Raw genomic sequence first — 25046 nt, 5'->3', positions numbered from 1 at the left:
ATAAGAAGAGAATAATTACGAAGTTAACGATCTTTTTATTTATTAATATATAGCTAATTATAACGATTACGGCTATATAGAGTATAACTACTTACTTTATAGCTAGCAATTCCCTGCCCTATTTAATATTAAAATAGTACTTAACGAGGCTACTTACGAGGCTAGCTTTGTAGTCTAAATTATTTAATATAAGCCCTCTACTAGGGCGCTAACTACTATTACTTATTATTATAGTTATAGCCCGCGTTACGATTAAAAATAGTAATGCCTCGTAGAGTTAACCTATTTAAATAAGCGTTATAAATCCTCGACCTCGTTTATAAACTATTATTAATAAATCGCTATTAGTTTTTTAAGTAGTAATTAGCTCTTTTGTCCCGTCGTTAGCGACTTTTATAACTACTATAACTACTTATTTAATAATATTAACGCTTTTATATATTATTACTATGCGCTACTACGTAATAAAAAGGACTAAATCGGTAACTAATAGAATAAGGGCATTCGACCTATTTAAATCCTTTTGAGCTTATGGTTAGAAAGTAGCGATTATAGTGGTATTATCGCCCGCGATATATTTAATATATTAGCTGCTTATTACTATAACGAATTAGGTAGTAGGACCCTTATTAAGTAGTTATTTAACTAATTACGCGATTTAATAAAGTATTAATACTATTTTTAACGCGATAACGCGGGCTATATTACGAGCTTATTTATTATACTTACTACTGCGATTTCCTTATTTTAATAATACCCGGATGTTTTATTAATAAATTCTATATATAAAACTAACCGATTTAATATACTATTATTTAATATTTACAGAGTAACTAATAATAGTTATGCTTTTTAAGTTGCGAGCTGCTTTTTGTTTAGTAAGAAGGAAGCTAACTACTATTAGGCTATTAACTAGCTATTAATATTACTCTAGGCTTACGAAATTCCCTTTTTATAAGTTACGTATACGGATCGCGAGATTGCTCTACTTAATACCCTCGATAATAATACCTAATTTAAAGTAGTACTATACGTACTCTGCTATTAATATGTTAACCTTAACATATTAGCCCGGACCTAGTATTACTTCGGCCCGGCCACGAGGGACGAGACTAATATAGTTATATATAACCCTTATTTTTAATAATTCCTTATAAATTAGGGTAATCTCTTCTATAGCTAATTAATAGTCTAGCACGTATAGCTTTAACGAGGTAATGCGGGATATTCTTATAAAGAATATAAAAAGTGAATATTCATATAGAAGCAAGAATATATGAATATAGGGGATATAAGCGTATATAAAAGAGGTTTTTGTAGTAAAGAGAGTAATATAGTTGAATTACTATATAAGAAGTTGCTTGCTTAACGAAAGGTCTAGGTAGGCAAATACACGCCTACATATAGGCATAAAAACCTCCTACTAGAATATTCCATTGCTTATTAATTATGATATAATTAATAAGCGTATACGTAAGTGAATGCGTAATCGTAGTACGTAATTCCGCCTCGAGTAAATTCCAGATTATTTAGTTACCTTCCAGTACTTTCCATTGCTCACGTAAGCTTATATAAGCAGTATTGCTTACATAATCAATACCTATAATAATCTACAGAAATCGTAGATTAATATGGTATATAGTTTGCTTACGTAATATTGATAATAAGGCGAATAATAAGGTAAACAAAGTTACCTTCGTAACAAATAGCTATATACTACGACCGATTATTCGAATTTTAAATTACTAAGTACCTTGTAGTAGTAGTTAATTATGTTATTAATACCTAGCTTAAGCCGTAGTATAAGAAACTCGTACTTACTTAGGTTAACCGAATTAGGTACTTCGGTTACCTAACTACGTTAATTATCGAATCCTTATACGCGAGTATTAAAGTACGAGTTTATTACTATATAAGTAACTTTAAAGCCGTATTTAATAAATTAGTTATTTTCTAAGTAGGTTAAGTAGCTATAATTAGTACTTACTAGACCCGTTACTAAACTAAGGTATTAAGTACTATTACGGGGTTATTTTAGAAAAAAGTACGTCTATATATATATTATAATACCTTTAAGCGACTTTTATAAGAACTTAGTACGCTAAGTAAATAGCTAAATTTAGGTTTATTAAAAAAGCTATTAAAAGAGTGCGTATACTACTTAATTCGAACTACTTATGGGCTGCTTTATTATTACGTTTTTTAGTAGTATATTAAGGACGGTACCTTAATATTACTAAAAGAGATTTATTTATATTAGTTCTAACGACGCTTAGAGCTTATTATTAGTAATAGTACTTCTATCCCCCTACTCGATCCTTTATAAGTCCGAGGTAAGGGTCGCTTATAGGGCTCTATAGTAGGTATTATAATAATTATAATAGGTAAGTTAAAAAAGCTAGCTATCGATTGAAGTACCTTTTTTAGACGAGAGCCCTCTATATTTAAGTATAAGGAAGCTACTAAACGTATAAAAGTAGTACCCGTATTAGTATTATTATTATTAATAGTACCTCTAGCGCTAGGCAGGGCTACTTCTACTTAATAAGGCCTTAAGATTATATACGATTTTAATATATACGAGCTTAGTATAGAGATATAGTAGAGGTACTAGCGGGCTATTACTAACGAGGTAATTAACGTAGTTAATAGCGATACGATTAATCTTATAAAGGCTCCTTAGCCACTAATATTTATAAAGTTACGATCTTAATTAATTAGTAATTTTACGTAGTTAAATATATTATAGGATTTAACTAACGAGGATTGCGCTTATAATATTAATCTTATAATAAAAGGCGAGATAGATAGACTTATTAATAAGTACGAGGCTAAAGTAGAGTACGAGGCTAAAGTAGAGGAAGTTACTAAATTATAGGCTATGGGCTATACGGAGTAATTAATAGTTAATTAGGTAGTTAATTAAGTAGTTAATTAGGCTATTTCGTTAATTACGTCGAATTAGGCTAATTCGTCGATTGCCGTACTTTTTGCTAAAATAATTTAATTAATTATAAGTTAATTAATGGCCTTTGATTGGTCTAATTTATTTAAATGCTAACTACGCAGAGCCTAGCTTATGTATGTGCCCGAGACTGGCGGTTGTGTGGCGGCCGCAGCCACACTTGGTGGCAGAATAGCGGGAGCTGCTGGCAGGATATCCTCGCCCTTTTTCAAACTAAGCTTCTCTCCGTTCCTAAAAGGGGCATCATTCGTTCGAAAAAGGCAATTGGTCCCCTTTCCTGTGGATTCGGAACATCGAAGTCAAAAAAAAGTGTCCGGTGGTCAGATGGGTTGAATATGTAGTCACCTGGGGGAGTCTGAGGAGGAGGTGAAGTTATCGACGAAACTGAGTCAAGTTTCAATGTGGCTTGTTGTCTTCCCCGTTGTCAAAGCCACTGCCACTCTCCAACGAAAACGTTCGGGATCTTTTCTGCTTCCCTCCTCTTTCTTAGCTCGCCGCCACGCGCCGATATTGCCTTCTTCGTCTTCTAAGATGCATGCGACTGGTCCATTTCGCTCAACGGCCGAGTTCCCGCCTAAATTATTGCAGCCAGAGAGAAGTCTAGAAACTAACAAAAGATACAACGACCGTGGTTCTCGGCAAATCGGCGAGAAAATAATATTCGCTGCGCTCGATTGTGCTCACAATGCTAAAGTCCTAGAACGGTGGCGTGCATGTTCGTGCCAAACTCCATCCCACGAGCACAGTACTTTGTGCAGTGGCCCTCTACCGTGCCCATCGCCACTATGAATAGAGCTGGGGGCTTCCGGAACTATGCCAATGCAACGTCGCTAAAGGTAAAAAGAACACGATGAGTGAAGACGGAGAAAAGCCAATCTTAACCTCATCTCAGCTAACACCCCCGCCTTTTCTCATAGCCTCCGGGAATGTTACATCAGACATGGAACACAAATCTTTTGTTTGGGAGGGGGGGGGGGGGGACCGTTGGCGAACCATGGAAACCAATCTTCTGGGAAACGAGAAGACGGAAATAAACGTCAGGTGAGTGAGAAAAGTCCCGAGAGAGAAACCTCATTTCGTATTTCCCTCCTCCAGGCTCCTTCACTGTCCACGGGTGCGAGTTTGGGGGAGGGGGGGGGGGGGGGGTGGCAATCCACGCGCCGCGACTAGACGTTACTATCCGTAGGACAACCCGGCCTACCAACGAAATTGCATTATCACTCCGTTCACTTTGAATCTGATTCTGCGCCCTTGTAGGATGGAAGAGGAGCTGCACGTCATTCGTTGACGTTGTCTTGGTATGTCTCTCAGTCTGTCACTGTGGGGGCTGTTCTTGTGTGTTTGGAATGCAGCAGGAGAGGGTGTGACATGCCAGTAGGCTGTTTCGTTGGCTATACGCAAGCAGCAAACAAATCGAACGTGTCTACTAGGATATTGAAAGACAGCCTCATTCTGCAGAGGTGTAGTAGAAGGCCTCAAGACATGAGAAAGTCGCGGTACACTAAAGTAGTTACATAGTACTACTCCTCGAACATGACTGTTGTCTCTTCCGCTGCTCCCTTCCTTGAGAAATATCTCTGAACAAAAGAGAGATAGTTTCCAGGCTGCCGTACCCGTCTTTCCTGCTCTTCTACCCATCTGATATGAAGTCGCAACACTTTACCCCTCTTTCATCACACCGATTGCCCATCATGGCAATGAGGCTGCAGGACAAACCAACAGCATATGCTTGACGTCCTATTAGGAAATCTCACCTTGGCAGCCTTCAGCCGCCAAACAACAGCTTAGACTGAGAGGGTGTGAGACCCCTGACAAGCAAACATCAATCTTGCCCTTCTCTCTCCAGACACTGTATCCGGCTCAGTTCAGATCGTCCTTCAGGAGCGCATGATATGACTGTCATCGTACCGGGCCGTTCCTTTCTACACGGTAGCAAATCTTCCGTATGGAACGATATCAACGTTTCACAACATGAGACTATCAGATCAGCTCTGGGCACTCTGCTCTTTATATATATAGATGTATGAGATGGTTGAAACCTCTCCCATCAGGAAAACTTTTCACCTCTCCATGGCCATTATAGTACTGCCCGGCCATCAACATCCGTCTCTCGTCACACACGGTGATCACACTGGCCTTACATAAGCCTATACGCGGTCTGCAACCAATCGCCGGCTTCTTTGTAACCACAACCAACAGCGGCAGTCACCAGCCATGCAGTTCAAGACCAGAACGGCCATTGGGTGTGGTGCCGGGATTTGATACGTTGTATGAACAAGGAAAGGAACGCCTCAATCCCGCCAAGCTGTGGACAAGGGCCCTCATCCGTATCCCGCGTAGGCCACCTCTTTCCCACTCATAAGATGTCGTATCAGAGCTGATAGATACTCTAGATGACCGTCATGTCCATAGTTTCGGAAGTTATATTGAGCCGACTCGCAGAGTCTGGACCGGACTCAACCAATGTGTCGGGACGCCCCATCCAGAAAATCGGTTGGTTGGGTCTCGGGAAGAGAGTCGACAGGGTCGTAGTACTCGTACACCTTGTTTTCCTTGTCACGGCCCGTCACTGCAGGTGCCACATACGTTGATATACCCGTCTTGCGGTCGTATGATCTATGAGTGCTTGCCAAGCGCTTGCCACCGCCTCCAGGGAGATCCACTACAAACTGCGGCATCACGAAACCAGCAATCGAACCCCTGATCTTGGACTCCAAGTCGAGAATCGTTTGCAGAGGCGTTCGCAAGTGCTCCACCATCTTGACCATATCACACTGATAGACATAGTACTAGTCCCGTCAGTCCTGTACAGCAGGCATCTCAGGGAGGGGGTTACCTTACCGGGAGTATGTTATTATTCGCTAACTTGCGGATGAGCATTGACATGGTGCCTGCATCATCGTTGACCCCGCGGAGTAGCACGGTCTGGTTTCGTACCACAACCCCGGCTTCGAAGAGCTTCTGGCTAGCTTCCTCACTGACCCAGGAGATCTCATTGGGGTGGTTGAAGTGGGTGTGCAGCGCCACCGCCTTGCCAGCCCTCCTTGCCTTGTTGGACACCGAGACAAGGGCATCTACCCAAGTATCACTGGGATCAAGAATGCGAGTCGGGCAAACGGCAAGTCCCTTTGAGGCAAACCGGAAGCGACGTATGTTGGGCATCGAGATCAGTCTGTCACCAATCAGTTCGATTTGGTGAGGCGCCAAGTAGTACGAGTCGCCTCCAGAGACTACAATGTCCTGCAGATCCGGTGTATTCTCGATGTACTGGAACACCTTCTCCCATCTGGCAAGGATGGGCTTGAACGAATGCTTGTCGACGGTTTCGGTGTTGGCACCTACTGCGTAGGAGCGAGTGCAAAACATGCAGTATGTCGGACAGACGGACACGGCTTCGGAGAGATTGATGTTAGCCAATACATCAAGGAGGGTCTCGCTTGGCATATGTCTCTTGATAGAGCTTACGGAGAAACAAAGCCTTATCTGGGTACCGATGGACCAGGCCAGGGACTGGTGAATCGGCCTCTTCGTGCAGAGAATCAAGTGTCAGCCGCGGATGATCCGGTACCATCGATGACTGAGTCGGGATGAACTGGCGAAAGATGGGATCGTTGCGAGGGTCAGTCCAGTCGATACGACTGAGAACATACGGGCTGTGGCAACTCGAATTAGCACCTCCGCCTGATATCGACTAATATTCAACCCACGTAAGCCGAACAGACATGGTTGCCTTCTTGATTCCTGCGAGGACGTCGTTGACAAGCTCGTTCCGAGGCTCCATTTCACTGCTGGAACCACGGACAGGGATGTATTCGGGCAAGGTCGCATCAAGAAAGCCTCGCAGCTTCGGAAGTCTTTCGACCATGTTTCTACTCTGAACATGGGGGCGGTGTCAGAATGCAATAGGAAACTCAATTGAGAAGGGAGAGACCTGTCAACTTACGCTCCAACGATAACTCAGGAAGTCCTCTGTGGATATATCTTGCCACCATGGGATCCTGCGCCAGAACTCGTCTCGTCTGCCTCGGTCTGATGTTGATACGTCTTCAACATGATCGTGGTACATTGGTTCTTCGATAACCGTTTCAGAGGCCGCGGCTTGAGCTGTCTGCAAACGAGATGGAGTGGCAATCCAGCGAGCTCCTTGGCCACGCTGTGTTGCCTGGATAAAACGAGCCGCTGCCCGAACCGGTACACTAAACGACAACATTATTGTGCTAAAGTTTTCCTAGTCTTGGGGGCACGTTGGGCAGCCAAAGCTCCAGGGAACGGTCGCCGTTTCGTGGGCTTTGCGAAAATCCTCGGCCTTGCCTAACAGCAAGCCGTAACGAGACGGTTGAAATGACCTAGGCTTGGCCAATATGCGGGTTATCACTGCCAGCGTCTTGTCGTATGACTACGGTCAGCACGAGAGGTTGTCTAATAGTGCGTTGGTGGAAGTTCGATGCAGCGAGTCGGAACTGACAGATGGAAAAAGGTGTTGTAATCATCAGATAAGAAATCTCTGCGGGATATCCCGATGCAGGACGGGACGAAGGAGGGCGAGGTAGTGGAGGTGTTGGCATATTTCACTCCTGCAAGAACTGTCTCGACATATGGCCAGATTGGAAAGAACAGAGGGCGTTTCGATCCACCGCCGTCCATAACCGTTGGTGAACAACCAACAGTGTGGCAGGGGGCGGAAGGCAAACACCAAGATCAGCCTTCAGCAAACAGGTTACACGGAGAATTTTCCTTCAACAGAATGGGTATCTACCAGCTCAACGGAAAGTCACGGCCAGGTCCTCCTTCTTTTGATGAACTTCCTGTTCAGCCAACTAAAGGCGACTCGGAAGGTAGGTACTGTACCCAGGAGTAAGCAGACTGTTTGCTATGACTTCTCGGAAAGCGCAACACAACCTCGTCTTGTGTAACCTTCCTCTACTTCGCCATAACTCGGGGTATCTTTTACTAACGGCTTTACTTCCGATGACTAGGAAGTTGCTACGCAGGGTGGCAGTCTAGCTGTGCGTTCAGTCACAGTAGCTCGAGGCATGATGGCGGCAACCCCTTACTACTCTTCCCCGCGGCGCTTGAGGCGAGAGGTACCACCACAACCTTGCATTATTGCCACGTCTCGCGCAAGTGATATGCCCATGAAATCACGCCTATACACGCATTCATCTGCGCAATATCCAAATCGAGCTGCATTTGCATATATCCTGGCTTGGTCCACTCTCCCTCATCGTCAAACGCTGACTTCCTATTAGCTACCGAGTGTCTGGTCACACATGCTAGTCCTTTGTCTAGCATCTCACCTCCGAGAAAAATCCCTCGAGAGCCAGCGGTTGGCGCCCTAGAAACTCTCCACAAACCCAAGACAATGCAGTGCCGGCTGAGCTGCTGTTGTTGCACACCGACTTCCGTATATCATGCACTCGAAACGAATGTCCTGGCCAAGTACACCATGCTATGATACTGGTCTTTGTCTAACAGCATGAGTCCAGTTACATTGCATGGGATATACCAACTACCTCTCTCAACGAGTCAAGGCTAGGTCTCCTGTGATACTTTTAAACTACAACAAACGTTCGGTTGGACCAGGTGTGGGCCCTTGCCTGGGCTTCCCGCTGATCTAACCTTGGAGTTGCCGGACTTACGCCAACAGCAAATTGCATTCCCAAGCTTGGCCTGAGTGAAATCAGGTGGAAAGTGTCCGGGGATTGCCCGTAGCTGTGTTGGTTTACAGCTTACAAAGAAAGAGATGGCACGGCTGAACATAGTGTTAAAGAAGCCCGTTACCCTTGATCCAACCCTCATGAAGCTTATGTGCCAGACTGGTGTATCTACTGTTGTCGTCTCTCTCTGAAGAACAGGAGGGGAAAAAACAGAAAAGAACCATCAGATATTATCAAGTACCTACCACAGCCATGGCCGTGTCTAGACCAAGTCAGCTCGATCAGCGTACAGCATCAGTGTCTCAGGTAGCGGCCGGTCCAAACACGGATGTCGAGGAAACCACACGCTCCAGGGCGTGTGGCATGCCGTCACTCCGCCATAAAACAGGCATAGGGCATGTTCATGGACCCCTCAGCTCTCCTCCTTGTTTCTTCTAGCGGACCTGACTGACCTGACTTACGTCCCTTTGAGCAGATTGCCGTCGCTGCGACCCGTTTCTCACTCCAGCCCCGTTGCCATAACCCGACGCCCGACGTTGCCCCAGACTCAGCAGCCTTCGACGGTACATCATGCCTCTAACGACCAGGTCAAGGTGCTATCAAGAGAGCCCGTAGACGGTGGATGGAGGGCTTGGTCCGTTCTTGTAGGATCAACGGCGTTTATGATCCCGACGTTCGGTCTAATGACGACCGTGGGCATCTTTCAGGTGTATTGGAAGGAAAATCAGCTTGCTCCGTGGTCTAACACGGACATATCCTGGATTATATCCATCTTTGGGTTTCTATCTGTTCTACTCTGCGGCCCCTTTGGCATCCTGTTCGACACGTTCGGGCCCCGATGGCTCGTGACCCCCGCAACAATTGTGTACAGCGCGGCCTTCCTAGGCGTCGCCTTCAGCAGTCAATACTGGCAATTCATGGTCTGCTTCTGTGCTGCCGGTATAAGTGCAGGTAGGTTCTTTGTCCATCTCGGGCAAAGCGTAACTGTCAAGAATTATCCTAACGTTACGGACGTAGCGGCTTTGACCACCACTGCGCTAGCCGTTATTAATCATTGGTTCGACGACAAGAAGGGACTGGCCATGGGCATTTGCACCATGGGTGGAGGACTGGGTGGGGTGATCTTCTCCGTGGTGCTTCGGTTCACCACGAAGAACTTCGAGTGGACGACGGCAAGCCTCATCCACTTTGCCATAATTTGCGCCTTTTTATCCCTCGGGTGCGCCTTGACGAGGCCCAGAGTACTCAAGGCTCGCAAAGGAAAGATGTGGGACTTTGCCTGCTTCAGGCGTTGGAAGTTTGTCCTCTTCACCTTCAGCGTATGCGGTATGGCAGTTGTACCACACCAACTTCATCAAGTATCAGTAGCCCTAATGCAATGTGATGGCAGGCTTCGAGTTGGTGCTGTTCGTAGCGTGGGGTCTCCTGCCCACGTATGCCAGAATAGTCAAGCTCGGCGATGTATTCTACTTGATCCTTGTCTTCAGTGTGTAAGTTCACCACCCCCCTTGATCGCCGTGGAATCTCAGGGCCGGCGCTTGGTTCTTCAGCTTATGCTTTCTCAGGGGGTCTTCCTTCGGCAGGATTGTTCCTGGATATTTCACCGATAAAATAGGCCCCTTCAATGTGACTATACTCATGACAATATTCACAGAAGCGGTCATGCTTGTGTTGTGGCTAGCGTTCGGAGACACGTCCGCGCCTACGCTCTATGCCGTGGCCTTTTGTCTTGGATTCGGTACCGGTAGCTTTGTGTCGACGGCTGCTACATGTCTCGGACGACTCTGCGACCCGCAAGACAGTGGCACATACATCGGCTGCTGCTATGCTGTTGTGAGTCTGGCAACCTTGGTCGGCAACCCAGCCAGTCAGGCTGTCCTAGGGGACGGTGAGGGCAGCCGCCCTCGCTTGATGATTGTCTTTCTTGCGATAGTCCTCGCAATGGCGCTTGCGAGTTGCTGCTTTGTCCGGTGGTTGTGTACGAAACGTAGCTGGAAATGGTTGGCAAAGGTGTGATTCGAAAAAAATTGTTAACACCAAACATCCGACCACGAGCACGAGGGCCGAAAACTCCTTTCTTATTTATAACTGGGGTCGGCAAGGATCCCCTCAGACTGACGATGGAGGATGACTGGGTAGACCGGCAGTCTTGGCTATCCCGGTGAGGCACTGTTCCAACGTGGTTGGCTGACGACGGCGTTGACTATCTGGCTCAAGGAGCGCCTCATGCAGCCCTCGTCGAAAATGACTTGCAGGATCGGACCAAAGGTTGCAGGACGATGACCGCCCAACGCAAAGCGGTTACGAGATCGTATGATAACAGAAGAGTGAAGCTGGTCAGAGCCAACGGAATGGCATACACCGCAACTTGAACTGTTTTTGGACGCTTTCATGTTTTACTCCCTTAGTAACCTTGATGTCATATACTTACCTACCTTATTTGACCCAAGGGGTTTAGCCAAACTTTCACACCATAGGAATGTGTCCTCGAATCATGTTCGCGCAATGGCTTGATAGTACATTAGGCCCAAGCATGGCGGCCTCCCCTGCTTGTCATCGACTTACCCGGCCGGCAACGGCACAGTGCCTTTCTTGACATACTTACCGTGATGACCATTTCGCATACATGGGTCGAAGATCTGAATATGCAAGTTATCAGACGTGCGTATCTACAATCCCACGGGGAAAGTGTCCGGAATATCCGCCACGCCTTCCAAGGCAAGGAGACATTGTACAACCAACGGGGCTCGACGGGCCAAGACCGGGTATAAGCCAGCTTACCCCGTCTTTTCACAGTTTGACAACTTGAAAACTATCATTAGGGACTTTGTGAGCGTCGTGGATGAGTGCGGCGAGGAGTCGAATTGGCTGTAGGTGGTTGAGGCTGCTGGTCGATACAAAGGGTAAGATTTCCAGTGGAACGGGTGGATTCCATTACAGTATAGAACGTCCTACTGCGCAAATCACTTGTGAGTCCAACTAAAACCGAAACTGTAGCTCGAGGTCCAACTAGGAGCCGTTGGGGAGTCCCGTCGCCATGGCTCTTGGAACGAGCCTTGACCAGTCGTGGTCTGCCATGGAGACCGCGAGACGAGGTCCGCATCAAGAAATCCGGTAAAATCAGACTCACAACCACTGAAAGTTATCCAAAGGGAAGTTAACGCGACTACAGATATAGACTAAAGTAAGACTAAGGTACGCTTCACCAACAACCGGGGTTTGAGTAAGACTATCGAAAAGATTCGGCCAGTCGCGGAAAATGTGTCCCGCCTTTGAGGTGAATAGGGTGGGAAAGAAGGATTTTGTGAGGGCATGGGAAGACCCAGGGGTGGCAGACTAGTGAGTGAACCCAGTCGCGGACACGGGGTTTTCCGTTGTTGACTTGAGGAGTCCATGCCGGAGTCGGCAGCCTTTGACAATGAAAGAACAGATAGGTTTCGAAGACGTCAACGCCGACTCCTATCTGCCGTTGCCATTCCTGGGCATTTTTCCCAAAAAGAAAGCAGATCGTCACTGCTATGTTCCCGTTCGGGCGCTTATTCCCATGCCCGCTGCGCCGCGAGCTTGCGAGGTGGGACATACGACCCATCCGTTCTCCGGACGCTGTGTGACATTGTACGACGTGGCAACTTGTGGGGGATCAATGGGCGAGACAAAGGTCATATATTCGTACCATCGATAGGCCCCCGTATGAAGGCAGAATTTGCACTTCGTCGCTTACATCACAACGAAGTGGACCGCCGAGAAGGCTACTGGCCACAGTTGATGTTCCATTGAGATAACACTGGGCCGGCTTGGAATAGGAAGTTCGGTGAGCGGTCCGAGTCATTGTTGTAGGTATGTCTTGCACCAAAAAAGAGCCCTCGGTGGGATGATACATAGGGGGGGGCCTGGCTCGAGATTGGGATTGACGAAAGGAACACAGGGGCGCGAGGCGTTCGGACGAGACCAGATCCGCGAGACGCGGTTCCTCTGCAAACGGCCAAGCCACACCCGTTGGAATGGAAAGAAAAGCAATCCCAGGGCTTTGCACCGGCTCGATTTCTTGATCCTGCCAGGGCGGTGGTTTCGGCGCGGCCCGTTAGCCCAAGTTTTCGGGGAGGGGGAAACGACGTGATCGACTGTCTTTGTTATTCTGGATCAGAAATGTCACGATCGAGAAACTAGTCAAAACCTTAAACAGCGGTCGACGTTTTTGACTCTGACGCTCCGTCATGACATTTCTGATTCTATTTGGGATAATTGTGTAAGGGAGAGCGCCACTTTGCTATACCGAATCCGCTTCGATATGGAGACCGGGTGTCCAAGCCCGAAGACATGCTGGATTCCGCCCTCTGGCCCCCCCTTTGGAAAGTGGACAAATACCTGTTGCTTATCTCGCGTGCCAAGGCGAGATGAATGTCTGATTTGAGGTGTAAACTTACAAGGGGGGCAGAAGAGCCGAGACGGTGACGCAGAGGTTAACGGATCGGGAAGACCTGGTCGAAGCCCCTATTGTGAATATTGAGATGTGAGCACCACAAAGGCCCGGGGAAGATCTCGGAGGGTCCTCGGTGTGCTCTCCCGTCCACGAAGATGGGACACGTTTTCTTGGTCTCACTACGTGCTCACCGTCAGACTGCGTCCTGCAGGCCAGAGACATCAGATCAGGTCGGCGGGCGGGCGCCGACGTGACATCTCGAGCATCGTAGCGCGACTTCTGTAGTCTAGCCCCGGAGATCATGGTCATTGTTTCGGCCGTAAGGGCCCTGGAGAAGTTCGAGAGTGTTGTAATAGCGTTCAAGGGTGGTCGACAGCTAGACCAAACCCATCTTGACCGAGGGAGGAGACAAACAAGGCCCGAGAAAGCCCTGTGGGGGTCGCTCAGCTGCCACGTTCAGGTCGCTACGAACCGCGGCATTTATACACGGATGTTTCACTGGGTAGCTGTTTATGGACACATTCGCGTGTGAGGATAGCTACATATAGTATGCCTCCTCCGTCACCAATCACGGCTAGAGGCTCTGCAACAATGTGTAGGAAGGGCCATTGCCATGCTCGAGTGCCTTTGCCGAAACATGTTTCTCCGCCTTGTTGGACTGTTTCCTTCCGTTTACTTGTCTCTGTCAGAAAAGATCTTTTATGAGTCGCCGGGATGTATGTGGAGGATGCTACTCGCACAAAGGAACGCAGCTATATTGGTCTGCATTCCCCGAGATGGATGCCAATTACGTCCTAAGTTCAAACCAACCTATCCGGCAGGCGACAATGCTAGCGCAATACGACCGAAATCCTGTTCCTCTCCTCGGGGTACATGAAAGAAAGTAATCACGATGCTCGTCACTTATGGTATCTTAGCACGCGCGTTGGAGGCATGCCCCCTGAAGTGCTCTCTGTTGTGTGCCTGTGTTCCGCCACCACCCAAGGCGGCCAAAATGAGGGGTTCGAACTCAACCATCCAATACACATGAGGAGCACCAGCTGGATCTTCTGCAAAGTCATCATTAGAATCTGGAGGTGTGCGTTACCACCCCTGTCATGCCGCCTGTCACATTCATGGCACTTGTCGGCTCGGCGAGCCTTGTCACGGCGCCCTCCTCAACGCTGGCCGTACCCCCGATTCTCTCGACAGGATAGGAGAAGAGCTGGAAATGCCATAATTGAACTGTCCCCTCCCCAGCACCCTTATGTCCCTTGGACACGACTCTTATCAGTGAAGCTAAATGAAAAGGAAACAGTGAAGGATCTTCTTCACAGGGGTCACTTCTCCGCTAAACCGGTCTGCTGGGCGACAGCAAGGATCACGTTCCCTCCCGAAGCTCTTTCCCTTTCGCAAAAATTCCGAGACTCTGGTTCTCGAATATGTTCTGGGTGTGTTACACATGGTCCCGAGTCCCTGGGTAAAGCCCGTGGGATGTTTGGCTTCGTTTGTGAACATTCAACCTCAGGAGGTAAGAAGCCTCCGAGTTAAATAAACAGGGCTTTCGGACCACGACCTATCTGAAGTTGACTTCTTGTGCATCGTAGCCTCCAGTCGTTTCTCGTCGTTATAGAAGTTGGCCAACGCTGCATTTACACTACCACGTAGCACCTGGGAACTACGTAGAACGCCTCCTTCTATCCGCATAGCCCGGGCTTTCACAATACCGGTACTCCTTTGGCATTATATCCGCTGCATATAGTCGCTAGGTAGTCTCGGGTGTAAGCAGTGCCGTATGTACCTTTCGTGGTACTGGACATTTGTGTACTTTATGGCAATGCTTTGATGACCGCTCACCCAACCGCCTGAAAGGCAGTTGCCTCTCTGACTCTTAGCATTCTGCCCTGATTCAAACACACTAGAGCCATGCTTCGGCCTTGTTTAGCTACTTCTTCAACATATTTCACATGTTTCGTCAGCAGCCCGAGGAGGTATCTCATATAATATACGAATACGGAGCTTTCACTAGGTCATACATGGGTTCCTGCTCGAGTAAGGCCTGCCCGACTCTCCGCTAGCCCCCTTCAAAGACCTCCTCAGGCTGAGAATGACACTTGCCAAACGAGTATCCAGGCACCTCTTTAGCTTTCCCATACCCTGAAACGGCTCCCCTACAACTAAACTACTTACTTCTTTCGCGCCCCGAAATTGCGCTTCCACATTCCCTTTATATTCCTCAACCCAGATTCTCAGGATGCTAAATCGGATTCTTCGGGTTCCAAAAGAGTTCCTCTACTGTAATCATCAAACCAGAACCTCGGATCGTTGGGGTAGATTCTCAAACTCTTATACCAGAGTACTGTCAGTCAAACCTTCACTATAACCGAATGCTACTCCTTAAACTCGCCAACAGTGTCCTCAAGCGCAGTCATGACCTATGACACGGTGATTCAGCAGTAGGTAGAGCGCTACCTTCGACGTGGTAATTGGAGACACCGACACTCTGACGGAGCAATTGCAAAGGATTTAGGCTGCGCCAGTCGGACTGCCACTTTCAGATGTACTTAGACGACGGATCTCAGAGTAAGCATCGGCTTCCAATCCCTATACACACCTGTGAGATGCACCACAGTACTGCTACAACGACTAGCTGCCCGTCGACCGTCTGCGAATGTCGATCGCCCTTGAGTTCACAGGCTCCAAGTACCAGGAGAACCGGGCTGACGGTCACGCAAAGCCTGTATTGGGCAAATTATCAACTCAGTAGTCAATGCAGGTGGATGATGAGCTATGGAAGTTTATTTCCAGGCTATGGAACTCAACTTCGCCACGAAGTCACCATGAAGAAAGATACTATCAGTCTACTGGAGGTCCTCGTGGGTTGTCTACGCTTAGGACTCAGTCGAATCCTACGACAAGCTGCATCGTGGCACTATAAGCGGCACTGTAGAGGACTTTAAGATTTGAGACAACTGAACATAGCTCAGTGAGCGTCTACTTGACGTTGTCAGAGTTCAAAGATCCCCTTCTTCCCCTGAAACGTACTCTGGCCCGGGATATTAACCACCTAGCCTCGGCCCGGGGGGAAGCCTTACGAGCCCCCCACAAACGACCACCAGTACTATGCAAACAACCCCCCATTGCATTGCATGGTCCCTGATGGCGACTGGCTTTTGTGAACTATCCCTGGTTCTCATAGCGAATGCAAGGCAGACAATGCCTCTTCCGGCTTTGGGATACAAATTTCCTCAAATGCAGTACAAACCCCAAACTCTCCCCCCTGCGATATCCTCAGAGAAACCATCACCACCCCTAATCGACGGCAACAAATAGACACCACATGTTCGACGATATAACATCATCAAAAAGACCGTTGTGAAACCAAACGGCCCAAGTAAACGGCGCCACACCGTTGGCGCTTACGGCCGTAGACTCCTGTCCGTGTGGGCGCGCAAAGCTTAAAAGTCGCAAGTGCGACGACGCCGTCCAAGTCTCGAGACGACGCTAGACTGCCGGCCTAATGGCAGCATATTGGTCAGTGAACGAACAGGAAGATTTTTTTTTTTCTTTTACAAAAAAGCACCTGCCTAAATCCAAACTTGTGAGCACTTAGCTCGACTAAAGGTGCTCTTAGACTCTTCCTGGCCCCAAGCTAACAACGGAGAATTATTTGTCAATTCCTTAGCTTGACTAACGGGTATCTCCGTAAGATCGGGCAGGTTGTCATGGCGCGCGCGCTTGCGAGATCTCGCTGCCTTTTCCATAGTCGGCGATTCTTGCGCTCGCGTTCCCGAGTCTGTAGGTACGTGACCTCGGACCGGCGGTCGGTGACAACAAGTCAAGATCGTTCAGCAGGGCTTGTGCACATTGAAACCTGGTATCATATTCGATCATTAATAAGACAGCACATGCGTCAATCTCCCCAACTACCCCGGCAATGCCCCTTTTCCCAAACCTTGACCACTAAACCCCCTATTTCTCAAAGCCCAGCCAATACACTTTGGATGCCAACGCTACTAGCATCGTCGCGACGTTGCACAAATGCCTTGAAGTCGGCCTTGGTAAGCTTCTTGCCCTGGCCAGAGGGGCCCGCCGCGAGCGTGCGAGACTTCTCCCTTAGCGCCTCGGGTCCGACAATGAAGAGGGAGCCAATATCAGTGAGAAGCTCGGCCGAGGTTTCTACGTCCGGTGCGAGCGACCACTCCTTGAGAGTGGAAGAGTACTTGGACAGATCCTGCGCGACCATGAGTCCACCCGTAGCATTGACCTGGAACTTTTTGAAGTGGTCAAAGAGCAGAGCCAGGACGGCGAGTGCGACCTCGGAGCTCCAGACCTCCAAGTTCTGGCCGTCCACAGCCTGGGCGGCGTGCTTGGAGACGCGGGAGAGAAACTGGCTCATTTGTAAACAGGTGGGCGTCTGAAGTGAATCCAGATCTGCGTCGCGAGGACGGAAGTCAAACTTCTTCTGACTGGAAAGAGAGCGCGTGACCCAGTTGGTAACGACATCGATGGAGCTGCGCATCACGGCGTTCGTCTTGCGCTCAATGCCGTCAATGGCGGATTTTGTCTGCGTGGACATGCTGCGGCGGACTGTCGTGTTGGATTCGGCCAGCTTGATCAGCACAGTAGTAATGAAGCGTTCCATAATACTAGTGATGGTCACCGCGGGACGGATTGAAGGGAGGTAGCTCAAGTCTGGTTCCGACTTGATATTTTCCTGAGAAGTCGCCTGGTCGAGCGCGGCGTCCAAAGCCGTCTCCACATAGACGCGACCCATTGTTGTGAGCAAAAGGTTTAGGAGAACGTTGACGTCCTTTGGTGTATCGGCGGGAGAGCCAAGTTCTAGGGTTCTTCGGACGGATTCCGCGAGCCACTTCATCATTCTCTTGGCATTCGCTATGCTCAGAATGCCGTCTTCTTCTGACACCTCAACGTCGTTTTTGTTGTCATTGTTGTCTTGTATTCCTGCGACACGAAGCATCATAGCCTTCTGAGTGGCTGTTAACTCAGAGGAGTCGAGGCGCTCGAGATATGCATCCTTGGCCGACGATAGCATTTGTGAACTCTGTTGTGCAAGTGAGGCCATGAAGCCAGTCGGTGCCTTCTTTCTCTTGGAGTGGTATGTTGTGAATTTGAAGAGCAACGAGTTGTACGTTTCCTCAAGACTCTTCCTCTCTCGGTCAATGTATGAATTACCAACAAGGTAGGGAACGAAAAGTTCCTCCATCTGCTGGTCCAGTGTCTGGGAGATTTGGGGGGAAGCCGGTTCCGGATGTTCGGTAAGGCCGTGTGATTTGAGGTCTTCGATCAAAGAACTGATGTATGTCCTCGATGAGTGCAGTGATCTGAGGAACGCCAAGGAAGAGATTTCGTTGGCCTTGTCCAGCACCATCTCGAGCCTTTGTTGAACAGACTGTTGGAACACTCGCTGAATGAATTTGATCAAAACAGTCTCGTAAAAAGGGAAGGCGCGCTTGATGATGAAGGATTCCTCCTGCATGACGAGTTTGACCTCGTCAACGAGAGATTGCAGGCTGGCTTCGACGCCAGGTGGTTCAGAATCGGGATCTGCAATCTGTTCCCATGTGTCGCCGTCCAACATAACTTCATCCGAAATCAATTGGTCTCTGTCGATGAAGAACTGGTGCTGATTTACAAAGGTCGCGATGACGCTGGAGCCACCGTTGAAGTCGTACAGGACCTTGGAGCACTCCATCATGTCGTCGAAGTTTTGGCGTCGGTAACTGCTGTTGAACTGCTTGAGAAGCTCCTGCTCCAAAGACTCGGAGAACTTCTCGAGTAGTTCTCTCGTGTTGTGCACGCGATTTGTTCCCGTGACGCCGTTCGTAACGCCGTTTCCTCGGAACCCGTTTGTACCATTCGTCTGACCCCAAGAGGTCGGGTCTAGCCGCTGACTGATTCGCATGAGCTGTCGGGAGATTACTGCGCATCGGACCTTGTTCTCGGCTCCTCCCTGTCTCTGGATCTCCTCTAATGACGTGAGCTGGCCCGTCTCGCTAACCTCAATCCAGCATTGGATGAGGAAGTTGGCATCCTGGGCTCGCCTCCGTTTTCTGTCCAGCTCTTCAAGCTTCTCTCCAATCTGCACAGCAATATTACCGCCTGCTTCTTGTCTCGCACTTCTGTCGCCGTTTGTCGCGGATTGGTTTAATGATAGATCGAGTGCTTCGAAGGAGGCCATGGACTGGTCGAGCTTTCGACCGAGGGTATCGAGTGTTTGATCATGCTGGGCTTCGGCCCTTCGTACATTGGACTGGAGTTCCGATTCCTTCTCCTGGAGTTCTTCGGACAACGATCCAAGCTGCGACAGCGCATCTGCAGAGAGGGGTTAGTGAGGAAGGCACGAGACGAAGGGAACGAAGCTGCCGTACTCTCAAATGTGCGAATGAGTGGCTTGGGGTCAAAGGCGGGTTGCGATGGACCTGATCGGCGGTTCGCAGGCACGGCATTCTCGGCAAGAGTGTCGACGAATTCGCGGACCACGAAGTCCTGGTTCGAGAAGTCCTCGAGGGTGAAGCTGGGCCCTTGAGGGAAGAGGGACTTGGCCCCAGAAGGGGCCCGTTCCATGTTGGCGGTCGGGCAGGAAGCGAATATACTTGTGCAGATTCAATCGAATGGCAATTTGCTACATGGCTCTTGAGTCTTGGTATTGTGTAATCGAATTGTCGTCGGCAGCCTGTCGCTCAATGTGTGGTATCGCGGTCGAGGTTGTGTTTCGGGAGCACGGGTATCCGCGTTGCTGCTCCCAGCGAGTGACGAACTGTCTGTCCCTTGTTTGAGCTTAGACCACTGCAAGTCACTGCCCCGCCTTTGTTGGTCTGTGTGTACTTGATCTCGACGATGTCACGTGATGGAAGTCACCACCAAAAATGGTGATTATCAAGGGTCCTTTCTTTACTATGTAGATATTCAAACGAGCAATGCAACGAGACTGCCCAGGCTAGTTCCTCCCACCGGCTTGCTAGGCACATCTACGGATGTATCCCGAGGCAGAGAAAACATACCTAGTATGAACGTCAACTCTCGATATCCTGGGGAGCTGATGCCCTCTTTAACGCAGGACCTCAATCAATGGCAAGCTGGTAAACCTCTGATTTGATTGCTCCAGCCCTCACGACTCTGTGGGAGGCTTCTATATACTCAATTGGGGCCTTGAAGTACCTTGTGATACTCCAAAAACTCACTGCCGACTAGGTACTGTCTAACAATCGCCGTCTCAAGATGGCTTGATACAAGACCCTTTGCTAGATTGAAATTTCCATCATCCCTGTACACCTCACTCCCGTCTTCGGGAGGCTCAGAGGCAACTACCAAGATACAGATGGGCTTTTCCTCCGCGCAACGTTGCTCTCTACCTGCCTGTCAAGAAAGCAACGGGCAGACATAGGCAGCAGGTGGGACCCTATCTAATAGTTCGCCCTCAGTCTCATCGCATAGACATATAGGTCTCTTACGACATCTTCACATCCTTAACTTCGACAGCATCATCTTTTAGCTTCCTTATTTCACATATGTAATTTGCCTTCACTCTCTAGTCGCCATGACCGTGGAACGCAAGCCAGCCGAGGAGACAGACCGCCTTAGTCTCCTGCCAACAGAGCTCCTCATAGACATCATCGAGCATGTAGACGTCGCTTCTCACCTGAACTTTGCCTGTGCCTGAAAGAAGATCGCCAAGTGTTCAGCCGGAGTTCTTCGCCGTCACAGAGAAACCCATGATAAGTACGGCGTCATCTCAGACCTCCAGCCGGCGACTATACCCACATTGTTGCGAAATGTTGTCATGCACAAGGACCCTTGGATCACATGACACATACGCTCACTCGAGATATGGGGTAGCCGAAGGTTTTGGGAAGACTGGCTTTGGCCGCGAGAACGTTTTGACGAAGATGCGCAGCCGTTGGAGTGGACGCTGGAAGATAAGGAGCGGGCGGAGTACATGCGGCTTTTCAAAGATATATTTCATCCGGGTTTCGACGATACGTGTGTGGTCGACCAACAACTCGACGAGGGTTACGATGGCATCCTCAAGATCTTACTTATGGCTATATGCCCTCACCTGAGTAGTGTGAAATACATTCTGCGCGACGAGGGCACCAGGTGAGCCTGAACCTAGGATCTGCACAAAGCTACGTTCTAACGCATCTGGTTTAGAGATGACAGCCTCAAATGGCTCACTTCGCTCATCGAAATGAGTCACCTTGCCGGATCCTGGGCACCAGGGCTACGCGCTCTTCGCGAGGTCTCCATCGGAGTGCGCTCCGGAACTTGGCTAGACTACGACCGTAAGGTCAATCATCGCCCCGATCTCCTAGCAAGTGTACTTAGGCTCCCCAGCATCGATACCGTCTACTTCCTCGGCGTCTACGATCGGGATGGCGATCGTATCAATGATTTAGCCCGCGGCCTCACACGCGGCTGCTGAAGCGTACAGCACCTGTTCATCGACAGCGGAGAGTTTTTGAGTCCCGGGTTCTGCTCAGCCCTCCTCAACGCCCCTCGCTCCCTCAAAACCCTCCGCCTCCGCGGCAACGTTAGAGGTGATCAGGATTGCTGGCACGAGATCGACAGATTCCTGCTCAATGCACGCAACGCCCAGGCTGAATCTCTTGAGAGTATCATGCTCTACGGAGCGTGGGGGATGGAAACTGCTCGCAAATCCGGCTGTGACCTGTATCACCTCCATTTGCTCGAACTCAACACATTTCCACGCCTCCGGCCAGTCTGGCTCGACAACGCCGACTTTCTCAAGCAGGCAGACAGCTACGATATGTACGCGATACCAGACCTATGGCAAACGCCCGCCGAAGCAGCGCTAGAGTGGATTATCTCCCGCCTCCCCGCGTCGATGGAGGTTCTCTTCTAAGGTAACTCGGCTGAGCAAAGTGACACAGAAAAGACAGAGGATCTCCTCATCGGCCTTCTCAACTCGGACAGATTCCCAAAATTGAAGGCACTTTTCATCAAGGATGACGTGGTCCGACGAGATCGGTGCGGCCGGGCGCGTTGCTCCAACCACGAGCCGCCCAACAATCTTTACTTCCAGCGCCTCATAGCCGTGGGCGAGAAGCGCGGGGTCGACGTGGATTGTACGGCTAGCAGGCTCAGGAAGAGGATTCACAGCGACGAGGATATCGGGTTTCCTGCTGGCCCGGATTACGCGGCCGCGCTGAAGTCTTTGCCCCTAGACTCCTCGATCCATGGTTCCGGCGCGCGAGAGTTCAATGTGTTTGGAGGCGAGTGGCAGCTCAAGGGGTGCGGTAACTGTGGCGAGTGCGAGAAGTGTTTCCAGGCGTACTCTGAGGAGAGTTGGAAGGCGAGAGGGAAAGGAATCGAGACATGAATTGAAGATTGAGCTGCATGCTCAAATATGTTGTCTCTCAATTATCCTTCCTTGGGTGTGTAATCATAGTCCTCGTTCTGTCACTTGATCAGCTTTAAAATTCGTCATCTGGCGACTTTGGAGGAATACAAAACCGCCCATCCATCACTGAGTCGAGTTTGGTTCACTCTAACCGTGCCATCCATTAGTTGTTCGATGATCTTTTGCAGAGATAGGGAGTTCTCATCGTGTCTTCACATAGCCCTTACAAACGAGCGTCAATACAACCTACATTTTGCCCCTAGCCACTTAGCTTCGCTTTCCTCTGTATATTAGGTTCAGAATAAGCGCTCTAGCGCGTTCAGAGAGTGTGTTTGTCTGAGTTTGGTTGAATATGGCTTCTTCCCTCGGATCAAAACGACCTGGTGGTTTCAGGGTACTTTGCTGCTTTCTCGCGGGACTCCTGATCTATTTGGCCTCGGATGACAGCCGCAGACATTATTGCCTGCTCAATCAACTTTTTTCACACAATCATACCATATTTATATCCCTTCGTATGATGACGGAAGCTTAGTTCTCTCGTGGCGGTGTTCCTCAAGCTCTAGTGCGTGTTTGACATCGAGCCATCTAATTGCTTTACCTACTTCGGGTTCTTTCCTATAAACTTAGACTTCCTCAAATAAAAAGATGTCACACTACAAGAACTCGTAGGAGACTTGTCAAGACCACAATTACAGTATACGTAGCTTCCATTGCGCGGACTGGAGTACGACATCTGTGTTAGACCGGGCAGTAACATCAACTCATTCAAAGCTCCCTGAAGGTGACATACAATGTACGCTTCCTAGGTAACACATGTGAATGTATATATGGCTAATATCCAGTACCTGTCCCTGATAATCCGCTCTTACTACTTCTGCCGTACGCATCGCCACGTCAGCATCACCCCCTGGCCAAGGCGATGACAAACTCATTGTAATGTTATTAAGATGAATCTTGAAAACCCAGAGGCATCGTCTTACCCCAGACATACTTCATCTCATTAAAAGGACACTCTTGGCTTGTCGACATCCTACAGAGAGACAGCAGCTGTTGTTGCAATTCGCGTTTATTGACGTATACTGAATTTTGAGGACAATAACTCACTCATGCCTCCATGACTGAAGGCAAGGATCCTCTCCCATCCATATCCCCTCGCAAACAGAGACCAACAGACTACTTCTGGGCTGTGTTATAGAAAGTCCGTGTACATCATGCTCCTGAATTCAAAACCGACCCCACTGTATAGTCATTAGCTGTGTACTCACGGACTGTCTGTAGAGAGAGACGCGTTTCAAGGAAGCCTTGGTTGAGCTTCAGGGTAACATTGGTATAAGTCAGATTGCAAAAGAGGAAAGCATGTGCCTTAGACGCTGGGTATGGCCATTCAGTCTCGCAACCATGGAATTGGCAGAGGGTACAGTGCAGGCAAGTAGCCCACGCCCACCCTGAGAGGTGAACCTATGAGACTCTGGCAGCACTTCAATAATTCATCCACGGATAGTCGTGACAGTCATGAAGCGGACTTCGCTGGGGTCAAGGCTTGTCACGTCATGCTTAAGCCTCTCTAGGTTTCGCAACCCCGTGGGCCGTTTATAGTGCTAAGCCGCGGAATGTAAACATGGTCAACCTCGCCAAGCTCGATACCCACCTGAGTAGGAACTCTAACGATGGCTTCTCGTGTGGCCTGAGCCGCAATCGGGCTGCAGTTTACTATGTACGGGGGTTGACTGACGTGGCTAGCTATCAATCGCCATCAGCCGAGTTGGGTATGTCTCCAGACTGTATAAGACAAGTCTCGGTGCCGGAAAGCTTCAACGGAGGGGTACCATCCCCACCGGAGAAGGCACGGCCTCGAGCGGGCGGACCCCTTGACTGCAGTACATAGACGATTGCGCAAGTTTCCCTTAACGACATGCCAATGCAACGTACTTGGGCCACTCCCCAAGGGTGACTTAGCGAGACGACAGAAAGAAAAATCTGTCGAGGTCCATTGTAAACATGGCGAAAGCCAGACCGTGCGGATCGGCTCAGCCCTGCGAAGACGACGCAACCGGAGTCGTCAGCGCGGCCGGTGACTAGAGTAGCATTCTGCCTCTCTCTCGCAGGACCCGAGCTCCGACGGCGGGGACGACGTTGGCCGAGTCGCGCCGGAGTGTGGGGATGGCACTGCAATGTTGATCCAAGATTGGAATGGTTCCGGGTTCCACGGCCAGCACCACAACGCGGTCCCTGAAAAAACAGGAGCCACCCCTTTTGAGTGCGAAAAATGAAAAGGGTCACCCCTTGTTCCCATCCACTTTTGCAGAGTGAGGTGAGGATCCAGAAATGCGGTGCCGCATTGAAAGATTTGGAGATGAAGTGATCGGATGTCAAGTCGGATTTGGGGGCTCATGCCCGGAGCCTCATCAAATGCGGCCGACACGCCTCACCGTGTTGTGGTACTTTTTTGAGGCACGACTCGTTGATTTGCCTAGTATGAGCACCAGACGTCAGCTGCCTGCGAGATTCGTTCTCAAAACGTAGGTAGGACGCGATGACGGGCAGCAGAGGAGTTGACCGCCGTCGCGGGGAGCATTAGGGAGCGAAAATGGACCCAAAATATCCGTAATGTAGGACGAAAGGGGTGGCTCGGAATCCCAA

General features: G+C 49.2%; 8 protein-coding genes across 8 annotated transcripts; 4 read left to right on the top strand and 4 right to left on the bottom strand.

Annotated features, from left to right (window-relative positions):
• Positions 1–3072: 3072 nt before the first annotated feature.
• On the bottom strand, positions 3073–7175 carry CLUP02_05907 (L-lysine 2,3-aminomutase; the record flags this gene model as incomplete). The annotated part of the gene is made up of 19 exons (XM_049284912.1): positions 3073–3196; positions 3311–3349; positions 3406–3491; positions 3578–3661; positions 3735–3776; positions 3948–4069; positions 4196–4277; positions 4334–4439; positions 4504–4595; positions 4720–4748; positions 4814–4942; positions 5005–5112; positions 5163–5255; positions 5322–5354; positions 5427–5754; positions 5807–6401; positions 6457–6618; positions 6673–6839; positions 6909–7175. 19 exons carry the CDS (start codon positions 7173–7175, stop codon positions 3073–3075), a joined length of 2688 nt encoding a protein of 895 aa, XP_049142055.1.
• A 1699-nt stretch (positions 7176–8874) lies between these two features.
• Positions 8875–10905, top strand: CLUP02_05906 (uncharacterized protein; the record flags this gene model as incomplete). The annotated part of the gene is made up of 6 exons (XM_049284911.1): positions 8875–8978; positions 9098–9573; positions 9640–9948; positions 10013–10112; positions 10188–10455; positions 10762–10905. 6 exons carry the CDS (start codon positions 8875–8877, stop codon positions 10903–10905), a joined length of 1401 nt encoding a protein of 466 aa, XP_049142054.1.
• Positions 10906–11231: 326 nt separating this feature from the next.
• On the top strand, positions 11232–11393 carry CLUP02_05905 (uncharacterized protein; the record flags this gene model as incomplete). Its single annotated transcript, XM_049284910.1, has 1 exon — positions 11232–11393. The coding sequence occupies one exon, from the start codon at positions 11232–11234 to the stop codon at positions 11391–11393; it is 162 nt and encodes a 53-aa protein (XP_049142053.1).
• A 238-nt stretch (positions 11394–11631) lies between these two features.
• On the bottom strand, positions 11632–13810 carry CLUP02_05904 (uncharacterized protein; the record flags this gene model as incomplete). Its single annotated transcript, XM_049284909.1, has 12 exons — positions 11632–11677; positions 11753–11892; positions 11960–12138; positions 12201–12338; positions 12383–12594; positions 12656–12757; positions 12886–12987; positions 13047–13370; positions 13430–13472; positions 13515–13540; positions 13633–13717; positions 13783–13810. The coding sequence occupies 12 exons, from the start codon at positions 13808–13810 to the stop codon at positions 11632–11634; spliced, it is 1425 nt and encodes a 474-aa protein (XP_049142052.1).
• A 135-nt stretch (positions 13811–13945) lies between these two features.
• On the bottom strand, positions 13946–15243 carry CLUP02_05903 (uncharacterized protein; the record flags this gene model as incomplete). The annotated part of the gene is made up of 7 exons (XM_049284908.1): positions 13946–14112; positions 14165–14307; positions 14366–14523; positions 14579–14756; positions 14823–14925; positions 15058–15134; positions 15212–15243. 7 exons carry the CDS (start codon positions 15241–15243, stop codon positions 13946–13948), a joined length of 858 nt encoding a protein of 285 aa, XP_049142051.1.
• Positions 15244–15275: 32 nt separating this feature from the next.
• CLUP02_05902 (uncharacterized protein) lies at positions 15276–16354 on the top strand (the record flags this gene model as incomplete). The annotated part of the gene is made up of 6 exons (XM_049284907.1): positions 15276–15382; positions 15445–15477; positions 15552–15581; positions 15654–15947; positions 16009–16062; positions 16141–16354. The coding sequence occupies 6 exons, from the start codon at positions 15276–15278 to the stop codon at positions 16352–16354; spliced, it is 732 nt and encodes a 243-aa protein (XP_049142050.1).
• Positions 16355–17000: 646 nt separating this feature from the next.
• Positions 17001–19609, bottom strand: CLUP02_05901 (exocyst complex component Sec10; the record flags this gene model as incomplete). Its single annotated transcript, XM_049284906.1, has 2 exons — positions 17001–19357; positions 19414–19609. The coding sequence occupies 2 exons, from the start codon at positions 19607–19609 to the stop codon at positions 17001–17003; spliced, it is 2553 nt and encodes an 850-aa protein (XP_049142049.1).
• Positions 19610–20582: 973 nt separating this feature from the next.
• On the top strand, positions 20583–22385 carry CLUP02_05900 (uncharacterized protein; the record flags this gene model as incomplete). Its single annotated transcript, XM_049284905.1, has 6 exons — positions 20583–20666; positions 20709–20809; positions 20882–21142; positions 21197–21404; positions 21477–21896; positions 21942–22385. The coding sequence occupies 6 exons, from the start codon at positions 20583–20585 to the stop codon at positions 22383–22385; spliced, it is 1518 nt and encodes a 505-aa protein (XP_049142048.1).
• Positions 22386–25046: the final 2661 nt, after the last annotated feature.

The sequence above is a fragment of the Colletotrichum lupini genome, chromosome 3, assembly GCF_023278565.1.
Source record: "Colletotrichum lupini chromosome 3, complete sequence".
NCBI lineage: Eukaryota > Fungi > Ascomycota > Sordariomycetes > Glomerellales > Glomerellaceae > Colletotrichum > Colletotrichum lupini.
This window is presented reverse-complemented; position numbering and strand designations above follow the sequence as displayed.